We start from the raw sequence: 17818 nt of genomic DNA on the forward strand, positions 1-17818 counted from the left end.
GGAAATACAAACTCTTGCTTATATTTTGTATTTCTATGTTTTGTTATTGTCTTTGTTTATGTATATTCTCAGCTGGAGTGACAACGAAGCGATTTCCCCTCAGGGTCAATAAAGTTCTTCTGATTCTGAAGAGAAGTAGGTCAACAGTTTTAGTTTTGTACTTTTCAGTGTGACATGTGTTTGCAATGGGCAGGGGTGAAGCTGAGATAAGTAATATGTGGATGTAATTCATTTCATGTCACATTTAGATGAATCTCATTCAATTGAACATCAAAATCCTGATGTAAAACACTTTTGGGAGAATGTCATCCCTGCGATTCCTCAACCAGCTGATGAACTACAAATAACTTTACAAATATAAATGCTAGACCAGCATATTCATTATATCAGAAGGGAAGACAAAGAGATTTTCAAGGTACGGCTCATGAGGATTATTCTGCCACTCCCTGATGTCCACAATAACTACTTTTGGCCACTATGGGTCAGTGTAATCCTGATATTAACACAACATTGTCTCCCTCAGTGACGGTTAAAGGTGCAAACATAGTTACAGATAGCTGTGTGCAGATAAGGTGCAACTTTAAATCGTTGGATTTTTATTGTGTTTCCGGTCATCTCATGTATTTGAGTCCGAGATTTGCTTTTCTCTTCAGCTTTGCTCTGGTTTCCAACAGATCCTGAGGGAAATACAGATTCTGGCTCCACCAAATAGTAGCTGACAGTGCATGTGTTGTTTTGTGCTGTGCAGGTGATGTACAGAGGCTGAATCCAGTGAAGTTACAGCTAATAAACCAAAAGCAAAGGGGAACAGCAGACTTGGATTCAAACATCTGTGGGTTCATCACCATTCAGATTATTGCCATTTTATCAATTGAAGAAAAATAAATAATCAAACAAATTCCGAAGGTATAATAAAGACATTTAAAATGTATCTTTACCTCACTATGTCGATTTTTAAGACTATCAAGCTCTCTGAAGATGGATGCAAGACTTGTAGCCCATTCTGGAAACCAGTTTTAATCCCTATCTGACTTTTTCCTACAAAAACACCGTAAATCAATATGAAAATAAATTTGAACACAACTGTAGCATTAGCACTGATGAGCTTCAGCACCAGGCAACAGCTGTTTTATGAGCTGCAACGGGGAACATTTCATTCATTGTCAAATTCTCTTGGCAAGTGATCCAAAATATAAATCTGAGTTGAGATAAAGACAAAAAGAAAAAATAAACACACATGAAAATAAGTTGATGAAGCAGTGAAGTCTTCAACAATATGGGATATGATGGCCAACAGCTTTAACATAAATACAGCTTAATAAGCAGGAAGTTACTCATCTCTAAAAGTTCAAAGAGTGATGTTGCCAGGAACAAAGTCATTCAACATGACGGCGGAGAACAGAACATATCAAGGTGACGTGCTGGATCCTGCATGCAGTGTTCTGTATGGAAGCTCAAACGTCAGCTGCACGATAATGCAGCCATTCACGATGAGAGTGTCCTTCGAGTCATTTTCACATTCTCATACATCCACTGCTTGTTCTATTTCCTCAACGTTCACCATCTCCCCCTCCATCTCTACCTCCACCTGAGAGTTCACAACCTGCTGACCGTCGACTTCAGTCGTGGTCACATGCACCACCTGGATCTGCACCCCAGCCTGCTTCAGTCTCTCCATGTCCTCCTCACACATCTCCGTCACCCCTTCGTCCTCCTCCACCACCACCGTTGCAGTCTCTTCCATCTCCATCATATCTACAGGCTCCACTGTGACGTGTTCCACCTGAATTCCGTCATCCAACAGGACCGTTTCAGTTCCTTCTATGCTCTGCGTTGCTAAAGCGAGGGCGGCGGTGTCAGCAGGGTCTGTAATGACCAGTTCTTCAGTTGACTTGCTGTCCTCAAAGGAATGGACGTCTTTCAGGTGGGTCTTAAGCTCTTTAGGGTGAGTGAACCACATGTCGCACATGGTGCAGTGGTTGGGCTTGTCGCCTGTGTGGCTCACGAGATGGTCTTTGAACTGGTCCCAGCTGTTGAACACACTGCTGCAAACCTGATGGAGCCGGTAGAGGAGAAAACAATAGGACAAGGTCAAAGGAGCATTCGTCCCTGCTGTTGCTAGAATATTGGGCCAACTGTAGCGAGCATAAAACTATATCATTTTGCCAATTACTGGAGTTTTTTTTAATTACTTGGGAGTGGAAATAGTTTTACCCAACTCGGGCTGTGACCTCTGCCATCATTACCACAGTTTTTACAAGCATTTGCTTGTTTCACCTATACCTATATTTTATTTCCTATAGATGGAAGTGACACGTGAATCTTGTCCGTCATGCAGGAAAGAGGCTCAGGCCCACGATATTACCTTGGAGGCATACAGCCCTGGTTATCCTATTATTTCTCACACAAACAAATATTAATTATATTTATAATAGAAATTAAAACATTTGCAATATCTATTTACGGTCTTATATCCAAATATATGCTAATATTTAATATTAAACAGTTGACTGAGACATTCCCACTGTGAGATAGTTATCAGACATGCGTTTTCACTTTGATGCTGTTTACAGTTTATGTTTTGTCAATAACTGTAAAATTTAATTTCCTAAGCTAAACCACCTCAATCTAAGAAATTGACAATACATCAGTATATACAGTATTCGAACAGTTTTCTACTGTAGACACAACACTGCAATCGAAGCGCTTGCTGGCCTTGATTCTGGACAAACTGTACCTGGCATTCATAGAGTTTCTTGCGTCCTTTCTTGGCTCCTGCCCCATTCTGACAGGCTGCCATATGGCATTTCAGAGTGCTGTTCCTCGCAAAATGCTCATGGCAATCTGGACACTCGTAAGGCTTTTCCCCTAAAGATGGACACGCAAAGACAGACACGTATCTCAGGACATGTAACAAGAGGCCTACGGGTCAAACATGACAAATTAGGGTTATATATGAGCTCATCCAGCTTTTCATTCTCACCCGTGTGCTTCCGCAAGTGCTCCTTAAAGTGGCCAAAGTGGTCAAAGTGCTTCTTACAGTATTCACAAACATGCACTTTCTTTTGGGGTTTCTGGTTTCGAGAGAGCTCCTCTGCATCAAAGTGAAACGTGCTGATGTGCTGCCTCAAGGCGCCCTCTCGCGTGTAGGGTCGACCGCAGTGGTTGCACACGTGCGGCTTTTCCAAGACGCCCAGGTGCGTTTTCAGGTGCTGTTTGAGGTGGTAGTACAATTTAAAAGAGCGGTCACACTTGTTGCATCGGAATACGTTGTCCACTTGTGAAATCTGGACCTCTACGATGTCGACGTTCTCCAACACCTTGGACGCAGTCACCGTTTCCTCCTGATACACGAGATCCTGCCAAGCACGAACACAGAAGTACAAACATTTGGGTAAATTCTTTCACATTAATAACTCCTCAGCTTCCCAATTAATAAACCAAAGAAACAATAAAACAACCGTTGATGAAAAAGTGACAATACCTCTTCTATACCTCCCTTCTTGATCATATGTAGCGTAGGTTCCTCTTGCTGATATTTGCTAGTTATGTCAGCAAGAAGAGCCAAAGCGGAGTCGTCCGACGCAGCCTGGGCGTTCTTTGCTGCATCGACCACCTCCTCTAAACCCGAATCCTCCACCTCAATGCCCCCATCCCCGATCACCTCAATCTCCACCTGGAGAACATTGAAAATATTCAGTCCTGACAATGTAAAAGTCACTTGTGTTCAATTCCTAAATTAGGCAGTTGAAACACCAAGAATTGATTTTTTTAGTGGTGGAAATATGCACTACAAGAAAAACAATAAAATTTCAGTCAATTGAATGTCCAGCGATTATATTATCTAGGCATCACTTACTGATTCTCCTTCCACCGAGGGTAGAGTTTCTGTGATCACATTAGACGTCTCTGCAATCTTCCTCTTTTTACCTTTGCTCTCTGCCATCACTGGTTTCTCATTTATCCTACAAGACAGAATTAGCTCATGTTGAGAGGTAAGAACATCATTATAACATAAATTAAACCGAGTGACACAATTCAGCTTCTTCAGGTGCAACATAGGCATGCAAGTCTCACTTATTTTCCAGCGCCTTGATGGCTTCCTGCATCTGGAGGTATTCTGCAGCCTTCCACACATCGTACGCCTCCTCTTCTCCAGCTACAGCTAGTGTGGCCGTGTAGGTAAACTCCATGAGCTGGCTGAAGGCTGTATTGCTAACACCTGTTGGAAGATGACAAAGCAGCAGTGGTGAGTAAAAGCTGTTGCAGTGCAGAAATACCAGGGGGGGTTTAAGGTCATTTAAAAATGTCTCACAACTTCATAGTTTGTCCATCAGGGGGCATAAACAAATATCTTTCAACTGTAAAATGCTGCACTGCATATGCTTAGAAATAAAATACAAAGAGAGATAAAAACAGTTATATGTTTGCCTTTTTTAAGTTTTGTATCAGCAGATATATCTATTTTTTTAACTCCTTAATACTGATTGGTCTGTTCACATCAGCTCTATTTTCATTTAAGCATTTTAGTCGCCTTTCAATGCTTTTCTCAGAATTGAAGTAGAACACAGAATACCTTCTATCTCCACCAGTGGCTCCTGTGTAAAATCCTGGAAGAATGTGTGGAAAAACTGACTGCATGCTGCCAACACCGCTTTATGGGCTCTGAACTGGTGTCCTGCAAGAGATAGGAAACATGGGAATTGGAAGTGCTGCTTGGGTAATTTCTTAAACACATTAGAAGATAACCTACAGTGTATGACTACTTACCGTCCACGATTAAAGTAATGTCTGTGAACTGGTCAAGCTGCCGTTGCTCATTGAGTTTGTCCATCATGACTTTGTAATGTGCTGGATACTCGCTGCCTCCGTCCAGCTCCACCTCCACTTCATCCGCCATTATTCACCAGGTCCTCCTCTGCAGGGAACACAGGAAAACAAACATACACATCATGGCATTGCTTAAGAAAAGTAAGGTATCACTCAGACTTATCATTTACCAAGCATCTGAGTTACAGAAAATATTCCAAAGTACAGTTTTGTAAGGGCTGACACTAAATTCAACTCAAACCTAATTTTTCAACACTGTAGATCAAAGTACAAGTTCAATCCTGCACACGTCTTTAAGACTTAAGGGTTGTCAATAATATCAATAATTTTCATCGATAGAAATATACCAAAGGTCCAGTATTTATAGATACAACACTTGCATATTGTGCGGGGACAACACATAATTGATCCACCTCAGATTTGTACAATATGTTGCTGTTGTGTTTGTAACTCATATAGAAGAGTTCAAAACCACAACATTCATTCAGGAGCCCAAATCAGTCTGATAAGATTTATTTGTATCTTCATTCAAGCTCTCGTCATACTTAGATACATACAGTAAAAAGCATAAAACTGCTGCAACTTTCTACACTTTTCCATTTTGCATGACCCCGCTTAACATTTCCTTTATCTTCAGGGATATCAATCTGCCCCATGAGGAAGCACACGTGATTGTGAATCAATTTCACCTGCTTTGGTGCAAATGAAAGTGACAACAGGTGCAATGGAGAGGCAAAAAGCAAGACAAGCCCCAAAAAGGGAATGGTTTTACATGTGGTGGCCACAGACAGTTGCTCTCTCCTTCTCCTTCCTGACTGATTCTTCTCTAGTTTAGTGCTCGGCTAGTGTCCTTGTCACTACTGGTAGCATGAGGCAGTACCTGCAGCCCAATCAGGTTGCACAGGTAGTCCAGCTCGTACAGGATGGCACATCCATACATGCGGACGCAAGAAGGTTTGCTGTGTCTCACGGCACAGTCTCAAGAGCATGGACGTTGTGTATCGGTGCATCCAACACCGCCAAGTACCGGCACAGACTGTCCAGGAGCTCACTGATGCCCTGATCCAGGTCTGGGAGGAGATGTCCCAAGACACCATCAGCCGACTCATCAGGAGCAAGCTCAGACGTTGTTGGGATGTGGTTTTGAATCCAGCCCTCAACGGGTTAATGATTTTGGTTTCATCATTTTGTTCTCAACATATTATACGATTTACAGCAGTAAAGATTTTCAATTCAATTTGTTCATCAAGATTTGATTTGTGATTTAAGTGTTCCCTTACTTTTTGCATATATATATATATATATATAAACAAACATTTGAAGTTTGGATCAATGAATGTAGATGTTTTCATTTGTTAAAATTTGACATGGCAGGAAAAAAGAAAACAGCATAAAGTTTTTAGCTGTGTAACCAGAAATGCATCACAGCTAACAGAGTCAGACATTCAAGACTGACACTATGGAAGAAGTCACATCTTCTTGAATCAAAGCAAGAGCAGCGATCAAGAACATAACACCTCAAATAATCAGCTCAGGAAAAGCTGAGTGAATTCAGAGGAGGGGTCCTGAGATACAACATGGAGAGGTGGGACTCTGATTCAGCCCCTGGTCCCACACATGGGGCAGATTAAGGGAACCTGCCTGGCTAACTGTTAGCCAAACTAGCATAACACACAACTCCGCAGAGCAAAACAAGCAATTTCATAGACACGATACGTGCGTTTGACCACAGCCCGACTCGCCGGGGCCACCTGCACCTGTGTGACGGGTTCGATCCTGGAACACGAGCGGAACTCGCGTGGGGAAGCCCCCCCAGTGTAACAGGCGACGGGCCTCCTCTTAGCACGCTCGCCATTTCGCGTTTTTGACAATCAACATTACGTCATCAAACCGCGCATTAAAATACACATTTCCCGCTCGTATTTCCTCGGTAAACCCGCCGCGGTTCAAAGTTCGCGTGGAAACACGTCGGTTCACTCACCTGGAGTTCAGTCACACGCGTGTTCTGCCACAATATTCCCCGCGACGCATGAAGCTCGCTTCTACACTCGTCGCTCCATTAAAAAGGGCGGTCGTTCCTGTCTCCGGCCTCAGTTTCCCACAATCCACCGCGAAGTCAAGGACGCCGAGGAGCGTTGCTTGGTGACAGGTGTTTACATGTTCGAGGGACCCGCTGCTGGGAGACAAGGAAAAGGGATCCTGACTAAAAAGAGACAAAAGTCTATTTACAACACATTTACATCCGTAGTTACTTCTCTTACAGTAGATAAAATGTTATGTGCCATTGCAGAAAATACCATTTACTTCAAATAATGTATAATGTGAGGTGGAGCAGTGTTAAATCTGCTCCTGTTACTGATTAATGATCAGATAAGATCAAATAAAACTTTAACAGTAACAGTACAATATTAAGTGGAATAGAACACAGTGGATAAAATAAAGAAATAAGTCTAACAATAAATGTAGAAGTGTATTGTTAATTAAATAAAAATATAAAGTGTATACAGAGTCATGCAGAAACTGTGTCTAATAGTAAATTAGAATAGAAATGAGAATAAAATAAGCACTAAAAAAATATGTAAGCCACATGAGACGGAGAAACTAATACTGAACAAAGTGGCCGTAAGTAGAAATAATAAAAGGAGTAAGTAATATCGAATATTGTACATAATATGGAATACTGCAGGTGATATTGAAATAATAAGAGGATTTTTGCACACAAGTGGTAATGTTATAATAATGGTGGAAGATATATTGAAATCAGATTATGTAACAATGGGCCACTGCACAAATCATGGAATGATTAAACAGTTGTAGAAGTTAAAACCTGCGGGTTAAACTGAGTCAATGTCCAATGTCACCATTTGCAAGCTTGAATTACTTTATTGGTATATAGTGCCATCTTAACATTATGAAATCAGATCATCTGAAACGGACTGATATGTCTTATTACTGTAGGTTGTTCGGGTCAGCGTGTTCTCATGAGGGCCACATGATGAGCACGGTGTCAGACGCTGTAAATGAGTAACACCGGGTCACAGAATAAACTAAGTCACCTTATTCTCTGTCGTATCAGATGGCTGCTACATCAAAGTCATCACGTATCACTGCACCCACCGCCGACCTCGACCCGGAGGTGTTTATAGATACCTTCATTTATTCATTTAATTTAATTTTTTTTGTACTTGCAACTTTTATATCCCCTGCTGTAGCTTTAGTTATTAGTTGACTCCCACTAATGGGATTATTTTCCCCAGTGTGCGATACTGCTGGTAATTTCCCTGCTCTTGTCATTACATACCTAAGAGGAAAACCATACTACCAAGTCAGCAGCTGCAGAATGTGTTCCTAACAGGACCCCTTGAATCAGGACAAACAGCTGTTTCCACCTGTCTTCAATACTGGCTCAAATATATCACTTTGTGAGGATTTAACGGGGGTGAACGCTTGGCAGGAACATCCTCAACTAAATCCACACAGCCTGGAAATCCACATGGAGATGAACAAACACTAAAACTGTCACACGAATAAGCTGGAGAAATACAAAATATACTGCAAATGTGGTTGTTGTAGGCCTGTAAGATTATCTGATACCTGGGCAAGTGAGTGTCCATCCACTCTGTGGAGGTGTGTGCTATAGTTTCAGATCAAAGCGGATGTCCACGTTATGGTATTTGAATTCCTTGTTAAAGTCGAACACTCCACTGGTATTTGACTCTAGTAATCTGAGACACAGTGACCTAGCTGCTCTCAACTGGACATGGCCTATATCTGCAGACAGATTCTCAGCATGGGCTGTTTGCAGCTTTTAAACATACTCACAGTTTAATGCAGTGTTGCTTAACAATAAAATCCTTAAAACAAGATTCAACAAGAATTAAGAATAATTTGGAAAAGCACCTGAAGCCTAAGGTTAGTTTATATGTTGGTATTGTCCTACTTCCTCTGTCTGTGTATGTTAAATTGCAGGATACTTTTACAGGACAAATGTCACTTGTGCATATTGAATGACTCCTGTTTTTTGTGTGGATCTTGCAGAAACATGCCAGCACCAACCAGATTCCTGCCCTTTGTCCCTTTTCACTTCCCCCATTCTCTGTGCTGAGAGAAGTTGCACAATGTTCTTAGAAACAGATGATACACCTCTGTATAATATACTTAACGCGATGATGAAATGCTCAATTTACAAGGTAGATTCATGCACTTTCTCCAGGCCTATCAAATCTTAACCAGGGCAACTTAAATAGGCAACTCCCCCCCCCCCCCCCCCCCCCCCCGCACCATTCCCCTGCAGGAATTTGTCAAACTGCCAGTTGCTACCAAACATTTTGTAATGAAAAAAGTTGGAGAAAAAGTGTAGGCATCAGCAGTCCACTGCTGGGACTGAACTTTGTCCTCCTTCCTGATAGCAAAACAACAAGCAGAGTATAAAAGGGGGGAGCAGCGGGGGCAGAGGCTTGTTTTTGTTCCTGGAGTTGCAGCAGCGAAGAACTGAGCAGAGGGAAGGAAACTTTTTAACCAAACGGTATGTGAAGGAATTCATTCGATTTTATCCAGTTACTCAAAATGCAGTGAATAATGTGACAAATAAATCTATTCGTAAGTGGATACAAGCAAAAACTTAGAACCTAGGGGGATTTCGCAATTCAGTGTGTCTGAGCTAGTCCTTGACGCAGATGTGCTCGCACCAGTCACGAAACAGTTGCTTACTCTATTTAATATTTCCTACTGTCATGCATGAGGTAATACATTGCAGAAATATTTAGACTTCCTGTCGCACTACATGTTGTTTTATTGTGTTTATCAAAGTCCAGATTTGTATAGAAACAACCCAGATTTACAAACCTCTAATAAACTGCTTTGTTCAGTCTAGTACTTGCACTGTTTTCCTCATTTAACCATGTCCAGTAACAGGATTCTTAGGTTGATTTGGAGAATATAAAAAGGATAACCTTCCTCTTGTGTTTTGCACCATACTATCACTCTTGTCTGCTGAGTTTGACCAATATCTCCTCCGTCTTTCTCCTCTCGCCCTCCTCCTTTCCTCCATACTTCTCCCTCCTCCTCACCACAATTCCCTTTCTCCTCTGTGCTCAGCAGACTTGGGGCAGTGAGGAGGCACCACAGTGATGTGGGTGAGCCTCAGCCTGCTCCTCTCTCTCTGCCTGCTCCATGGGGGCGGAGCAGAGAGTGACGGAGGTGGGCCTCGCTGTCAACCGCCGTCATCGTGGAAGATAGGGGAGGTGGAGCCGATGAAGGAGAGGATGGGCCAGGTGACAGTGGTGGCCCTTCTGCAGGCTAGCTGACTGTTCTGCTTGGTGCAGGCTTCCAGGTATATATTTGCCCATCACGTGTTCAGTCAGTGTCAACCCTGACCTCTTGTCCTGCTCTTTTGTTCATTCAAGATCAAGCTTGACGTGATGTTGCACCCTAGGAGTCCTACATCTGTGGCAAAGCATTTCATTCTCACTGCTTGGTCAATCAGAAAGTGTTTCAGAAACCGTATCAGATGAAATATAGGGTCAGTTACATTTGATTTGATGGCTCGTTTTGCAAGGCCTACCAATTTGTCAGCAAGGTGAAGCAAACACAGATCCATCCCTCTGAGGCAACTCTTACAAAGTTCACTTGAAGAAGTGCATCCTTTTCATATATATTTGTAAAGCATTATCTCAGAGATTGATTTTTAAACTCATGGTCTCTGATTGCTCTTCTCTGAACAGAGTGGATGGCCTGCGCCTGAAGCTGGAGAGTCAGGGCCTGAGGGATGTGACCTACATGGTCATTAACCACCAGGGGGAGCAGGCACAGCGCCTGCACACCATGCTGGCACAGAGACTATCAGGGAACATCATCCTGTACAAACAGGAGGAGCAACAGCCTGATGTCTGGCAGACGCTGGGGGGAGAGAAAGACGACTTCTTGATCTATGACAGGTGTGTTACTGTAGTGGATAGTTCTCTTCATTCATTTTAACCTTTGTAATCTCCATAGATATTCAACCTCCCCATGTTTTCCTATCATCTCGCCCTCAGGTGTGGCCGTCTCACCCACCACATTTCCCTCCCATACTCCATCATCGGACAAGGTCATGTCGAGGGTGCGATCAAAGATACCTACTGCAAACGCATGTGTGGGGACTGCACACATGAGGTAGATCATAACTGCATGAATATACATCAATTTAAACAGTGTCATCAGATAATGTGTTTGTAACACATTAACTCAAACATGGACTCTGCATAAGTTCTCCCCTCTCTATGTTTGTACAGAGCGCTGAGATTCCAGAGGAGTGCAAAGGGAAAGCAGATGCACAGCCTGATGCAGATGCTGCCCCAGCTGTGGAGGAAGACCCAGGACATGGAAACGGGCACGGTCACCATCATGGACATCACCATGGTCATGACCATGCCCACCATGGGGATAATCATGGGTTTCACCCCCGTGGCGTTGGCCATGGCAATGGTCACCACCAAGGTCAACACCATGGAAATCATGATAACCATGACCATGGACAAAGCCAAACTCAACAAGATCTTAGGCCACAGGGGCAAGAGCAGAATGGTCAGGTGTTTCAAGGGCAGCAACAAGCAGAGTTAGGCCAGATGCAGAAAGCAGTGCACATGCAGATGCCACAGGAGGCCCATGGAGCCCATGTGAGGCCCTGAGTACCAAAGAAGTTGAGTTGAAAATCAAAGCACAGCTGACAGGGGACAGCAGGCTCTGACAACGAAGCCTTTCCTAAGGTCAGCTGATGCTGACACTGACGCAGGCTGTTTGGGGAAGCAGGGAGCGAGGAGCCCGTCGGTCTCTGACACTGTGATGAGGCGCTGCCCGCCTCCTGACAGTGACACGGACTGATAGGCGATGCATCCAATAATGTTAGGGAGACCTGACAGTGACGCTCGCCTCCTGCTGACTGACAGCAGCCTCAGCCAGCCCAGTGACCCTGACCCCCAGGTGTAGTGAGCTGAGGATGAGAGCAGCTGTAAGCTGACTCTGATATCAGCCTCATATTAACATCTACTAACAACACCACGGTCAGGTGCACTTTTTACCAACAAGTATTACCCTGGGAAAGGGCGGGGCCGTCCCTGACAGCATGTGTGATAGATGAACAGAAGATGTCCAACATCCCAATGAAAGATAAACACATGCCTTAAAACATGTGGTGTGTTTCACCCGTCTCAGCATGTCTGTCAGTGTGTCGCTCCCATTTTTTCTCAGGAGTATACGTGGTTATCATATTTGTAAATTGCCTTTTCCAGTTCGCTCTCCATCCTTTATGAAACCAGGCGCAGAAACTACGCTCTAGTGGCGTCTGTATGAAATCCGGCAGGAGAGAGAGGAGAAGGTAGTTAGGGAACATGATAAGCACTCAAAATATTTTATAATTAAGTATGAGAGGATGTTTGAAGAAACAGAGAAATGTGATAGACTCTGCAAACACAACAAAAATGAATGATTAAGAGGGAATAAGATAAGATGATATCACAGTAACATCATATTAGGAGAATTAAATCTGTAGTCTGTAGTTTTTTGGGGAAACCTGAAAGCACAAAACATGTAAAAGCAAACCTAAAAAACTTCACATCAGCGACATGTTTATCTGTAGGGCCTGATATCACTGTTTTTAAGCACATATAATGGCAGTAACCACTTCTTTTTGTTTTGCAAAGTCACTTGATTACACTAGTGTATCTCTTTTCAGCTTTCAACGTGCACATTTTAAAATGACATTTCTTTATTTTGCATTTACTAGACTTGTAGGCTGCAAATTGTTCATTTATATAAGGCTTGTTTAAAAAATAAAAAAATAAAATGCTCTATTGTTTGGGAAAAGACAGAAAGAAAAAGAGAGTGAAGCGATGAATGAATGTTGGAATACACTCTGTACTTAATGACGGTTTCTGTGGGAAGGTCACGATCACCCTGAAAACCTGATGCCTGCACAGAGAACTGTATTGTGTTAATGTCGTCACAAATGCAAATGAAAATGGAATAAAGATGGTTGAGTTGCAGCTTTGCTTTATGTGTGTTTTCTTGCCTAAGTTCAAACAATAGTTAACAGTGAAAGTATATTTAAGAAGTGTTAGAAGAACTGTTGTCTGGGGGGAGTTGATGTTGGTGGGATATGGCAACTGTCCTGCATGTGCCTGAGAAGTTAGACATGTGAATCAAACAAAGCAGGGGGATCATGCTATCCCAACAGCATACCAGTAATTCAGAGCTGATGTCTCTATGCCCCTTGTTGTGGTGTGTATATGATACAGGGTTTTTCCTTGCAATATATAGAACATTTATGTGAAGGGTGCATTTCTAACTCTTGCTCATATTTGTCAGCAGGTGGCGCTGAAGGTCTACAAAACAAACCAGCACCACACTCTCGGCTGGTGAATGAACTGTCCTCCTCACCCTTTGCAGGTTTAACACAGACTTTGACACCTCCACTAAAATGAAAAACCTCTTCAGCTCAGACGAATGAGTAGTTTCATTGTGATGAAATACTGCAGAATTTTCAATAATCAGGTGTTGTAGCATCTTTCTCCATTTCTCTATGTACAAAATAATGAATCCAGTGGTTTTTACTACCCTGATTCTGCATGTACATGAGTGATACATCCTGTGCGTCATATGGAGGCTTTGCAGGGGATGAAAGTGGGGGCAGCACAGTGGCTGCTTCCCAGCAAGAAGATTCTTGGTTTGATTCCCAGCTCAGCCAGGGTCTTTCTGAGTGTTTGCATGTTCTCCCTGAGTCTCTATATTCCAGCTGCCTCCCACAGTCCAAAGACATGCAGACTGGGGTTAGGTTAATTGGAGAAATTGACAGGAGGTGTGAATGGTTGTTTGTCTCTGTATGTTGGCCCTGTGATGGACTGGCGATCCATCACAGGGTGCCCCCCCCGCCTCTCGCCCAATTTCAACTGAGATTGGCCCCAGCCCCCAACGACCCCCAAAGGACAAGCAGTATAGATGATGGATGGATGAACGTGATTAAAAAATGTCCATCCCATTTAGTCAATTACGGTTTTGCATATTTTGATTCCTCAACTACAGAGGTTGTTTATGACACGTACACACTCATACACTCAACACCCTCTTCACCCAGAGTTCTCTCCCCTGAGAAGCTGTATGACAACTGCAAGTGAAATGGACTTCATAGATAATAAAGATAATCCATTCATTCATCCATCCATCTATCCATCCATCCATATGATGGTTGATAGAGTGTAAAACAATAAAACACTTTTTTTAAAGTTTTGTTTTCATTCTATTTAAATAAAAACAATCCATTTGGTCTGTTTGTGTTTTTATGTGCTATTAAGAATGGCCTTGGATGTATGCAACACTAAATGTGCCACCAACCACAGGAGGAGCATCTTAAACCTCATGTTTTAACACTTACATCATGAAGTCAACATCCAGCTCAGAACCTGTGAAATTGTGTCCAGGACCTAAAGTGTAACACCCTGGGCTTGGTGTCATGTATCTGAATCGCCTGTCAGACTGTGTGTCTGAAAAGGTCAACAAGCAACCGGAGGTAATAAATGAGAGCGAGGCGGGCTGCATGTGTGGGCGTAATTGGGCTGAAGATCCAATACAGGGGAACAGTGACTTATGGGTAATTACCTGCAATGTCCTGAGACGAAGAGCTGTGAGTGGCTGTCTCTCTGATTCAATCAGCCCCACACAGAGCAGCGCAGTACACAGCCTCTGTCTTAATTGTCCGATATGCTTTCCCCCTGATGCACAACTGTTTCTGCAGCCGCTTCCTCTCCACTTACCCTGGCAGCAAGAGAGAGAGGGAGAGAGAGAGAGAGAGAGAGAGAGTGGGGGAGAGAGAGAATCACACACTTGTGAACTCATTCACACACACACAAAGTTCCTCTGTGTTGCTATCAAGCAAGTACGCACTCTTCACTCTGCAACCAGCACACATACAAACACACAATTCATTTTCCTCTCTCAGACACACACACACACACGCACACACAAAACCATTTGCAGCAGCCTGTACATATTCTTCATTACCATCCCTTTCCGTCCCTGAGTGCTGATCTGAGCTGACCTTTACTGTGCAGCTTGTTTCTCGTGTGCTCTTAATGGCAGCGTGTTTCGTCTGGTGGACGGAGTTGGGCAAAATACATTTTTAAATTGAATCTATGTTAGAATGCTACTCTGAATTATTATGCTGTTGACCTGGTGAAACATAAGTACCTCCGCCAAAGGAGGTTGCTTTCACCCCTGTCCGTTTGAGTGTTTGATTACCCCCGAAACTTGGTGGAAGCATATGGTGTGGGTCAGGGAAGAACCCATTACATTTTGGAGTGGATCCAGATCTTTAACAATCTTCTGACAAAAATAATTTATGGAACTGATTTCAACTGATGTGTGAAACTTGGTGAAACTTGATTGAATTTAAAGGGCAGCGGTACCTCCCCCACATCGCCCAAGAAGATTGTGTTTGGTTAAATAAATACAAACTAGAATGGCACTCAGTGGAGCGCAAACCTCGGCCAAGGCCCAACAGTCCCCTTAAATTCAATTAAGCCGTACCAAATTACACACACTCATAGAAACCAGTCAACTAAATGTTCCCGATTTCTTTCATCAAGATCCATCAATTATTCTGTTAGAAAAATGAGAAAATGTTGAAAAACACCCTATCTAGCAATAAAAAAAAAAGAATCCTGGATCCGCCCCCTGATCTGGATCTGAACCAAAATTGGATTGTTCTTCCTTGACCCACATTGCATCCTTCAACCAAGTTTCATGAAAATCCCATTGGTTGTTTTTAACTTTTGACAAGAACCAACCAACACAAAACAAACAGACAGGGGTGAAAAAGTAACCTAATTGGCAGAGGTAACCCTCCCCTTTTTTTCCCCACATAAGCAGAATAATATTGTGGGTATATATAAGCTTATGTGAGACTATAGTTATTTTGTTACAATAATTGTCCAATTTATGCTTTGGAAACTACAACTATTAAAAACAGGTTTGACTTTTAGAAACATCAAATGACAAAGGAATAATGCACAAGATAATTAAAGTTGCAGTATGTACATTTATTGAGTTACTTGTTGAGAGCTTATTGATCACACATACAACACCAGAAAGGCTCAACTGGTAAGAGAACAATATCAAATCATCAATGTTCAACACTCGGCCTCGAGTAAAACAACAGCGAACAGACAAGGACAGTGGCTCCAAGCTCAGGAGGGCAAGAAAATATAGAGTGAAGTCATTATCAATTAGTCAGGCCAATGCAAACGGATGTTTTCACACTGGAGATGGCAATGCAGCTGTTTCAAATTCTGACATGTGGAATATTTCTGGTGCAGTGAGCCTGAACAACACACGTCAGAGAATAACAGCGCACATGTGATTCATGCTGCCCCCGTCCATTACAGGTAGTAGGGTGATGTGAGGGCTCTGAGCAAACAAATAAATAACACACAGAAATAGAGATCGAAGCCACTGAACTTATTCATGAAAAAAAAAAAAAAGTCTATATACTACAGAACTCAAGTCGAGAATCCAACTGTTTCCCCAACAAGCTGAAACATATCTGGCATGAGTCGCTTTTATTTTGACAAAAGAGTAAAAACCAGCACAGACACTCATGATCATTCCCAGGCTTAGCACGGTGACGAAAGCCACCCTTAGACTGACACACACACCAAAAAAAAAAATGTAGTCAGAACAAATCATTATAAAACACTTCAGCTCCATTTAAATGCACTTTTATCATGAAAATGCTGAAATCACATAGCGGGAGACGTGTGACGAGGGTAGAGTTACAGTAGAACTAGTTTCTCTCAAAGACTATCTGCTCTATTATCGATCCATAAATCTTTTAGCAAATATTAAATACTCCATTACAGTACATCATCCTAACAATCTGGTAGTGTAAAATATGTCCTATGAACATAAACTCTGTTGAACAAAACTAAACTCTATTGATACTGAAGGGTCCTCAAAGTCAGATTATTGTGCTGAATGAAAAAAAAATATATATATACTGTATATAACGCTGCTTGTAATAACATGTAATTCATAGACAGGATTTTGTCCGATATAGAAAATCTGAATACTATTTTTAAAAGATCAGACATATACTGTATTTGTACAAAGTGCTTGCTCTAAAGTCTGTTGTAACATTTATAAGCTCGAAATAACCATCGCAAACTTTTACACTACATTAAGAATTAGCTCATTGTGAACTGGTAATGGCAAAAACATGAAAAAACGCTGACACAATGCAGTAAACACCTGTAATAAAAAGCACCACCTCTCCGCTTTTCTTTTCTTTTTAAAAAAACAAACAAATTGTCCTCATTATCATAATTGCATCACTTGTTCCAGTTTGCACACATTCACAATCACCACGGTACATCTGGAAAAAGAAAATCAAATCTTCGCAGTGCTTTTTCCATTGTCTGATTTTCCTTCATATAAACAGAGAGCCTTCTGGGGGATCTTTGGTTGGGAATGGTGGGAGTCGGTTGAGCATCGTGTGGGGAAAGAAACTGTCAGATTGTTGCTGTAACACATTTCCAGAAATCAGTATCGTCCATTTGGCAGGTTTTCATCACCTCAGCATTTAAAGTGTTGAATGACACCCTCCCACCACAGTAAGGCTTTATGCAGGAAAAAGGTCATGTACCGAGCAGCAATATGTTGTGATTAGTAACATTAATGACATTTTAAAAAATATATACTTGTAATTTTACAGCACTAGTAAATATATTAAGACATTTCTGCAACAGCATGGACTTGCTGGTATCATCAGCACTAATGGCAGCAACAACAGAACACTCAGCTCTTCAAATAAAAAAAGGAGAAATAGAGAAAGAGAGAAATGGCACATGTTTATTATATTCACATCTTTTGTATAAATTGTCATTCGAAGGCTCTTGCTTTGTCTCTCTTCATTATGGGATTGTCTGATACAAAATAGACTGTTCCTAAGCGACTCACTGGC

The 17818-nt window shown here is 42.1% G+C and overlaps 2 protein-coding genes and 1 long non-coding RNA gene across 5 annotated transcripts; 1 reads left to right on the forward strand and 2 right to left on the reverse strand.

The window, feature by feature from the left end:
• Positions 1-280: 280 nt before the first annotated feature.
• On the reverse strand, positions 281-13442 carry LOC117768223. Its single transcript, XR_004615027.1, has 3 exons — positions 12569-13442; positions 9220-9225; positions 281-291 (listed from the first exon to the last, which is right to left on the reverse strand). It is a non-coding gene; the product is annotated as an uncharacterized LOC117768223 (long non-coding RNA).
• znf131 (zinc finger protein 131) lies at positions 371-6929 on the reverse strand. The gene is made up of 9 exons (XM_034596416.1): positions 6812-6929; positions 4771-4918; positions 4577-4678; positions 4078-4222; positions 3860-3965; positions 3485-3676; positions 2984-3359; positions 2738-2868; positions 371-2053 (listed from the first exon to the last, which is right to left on the reverse strand). Exons 2-9 carry the CDS (start codon positions 4898-4900, stop codon positions 1523-1525), a joined length of 1713 nt encoding a protein of 570 aa, XP_034452307.1. The 5' UTR covers positions 4901-4918; positions 6812-6929; the 3' UTR covers positions 371-1522.
• Positions 9220-12851, forward strand: selenop (selenoprotein P). 3 transcript variants are annotated; one of them, XM_034596419.1, is made up of 5 exons: positions 9220-9355; positions 9931-10162; positions 10554-10766; positions 10866-10983; positions 11103-12851. In XM_034596419.1, exons 2-5 carry the CDS (start codon positions 9960-9962, stop codon positions 11802-11804), a joined length of 1236 nt encoding a protein of 411 aa, XP_034452310.1. In that variant the 5' UTR covers positions 9220-9355; positions 9931-9959; the 3' UTR covers positions 11805-12851. The 3 variants fall into 3 exon arrangements, with proteins under 3 accessions (XP_034452310.1, XP_034452311.1, XP_034452313.1); XM_034596420.1 differs by having other exon boundaries at positions 9220-9349; positions 9930-10162; XM_034596422.1 differs by having other exon boundaries at positions 11103-11777.
• Positions 13443-17818: the final 4376 nt, after the last annotated feature.

Source organism: Hippoglossus hippoglossus, chromosome 9 (genome assembly GCF_009819705.1).
Source record: "Hippoglossus hippoglossus isolate fHipHip1 chromosome 9, fHipHip1.pri, whole genome shotgun sequence".
NCBI lineage: Eukaryota > Metazoa > Chordata > Actinopteri > Pleuronectiformes > Pleuronectidae > Hippoglossus > Hippoglossus hippoglossus.

Coding starts and splice junctions, on each gene's coding strand:
- znf131 (XM_034596416.1), bottom strand. CDS start 4,900: ATGGCGGATGAAGTGGAGGTGGAGCTGGACGGAGGCAGCGAGTATCCA. Junction 4,223..4,576: donor GCCACTGGTGGAGATAGAAG/GTATTCTGTGTT, acceptor ATCTTCCAACAG/GTGTTAGCAATACAGCCTTC. Junction 2,054..2,737: donor AGAAACTCTATGAATGCCAG/GTACAGTTTGTC, acceptor CGGCTCCATCAG/GTTTGCAGCAGTGTGTTCAA.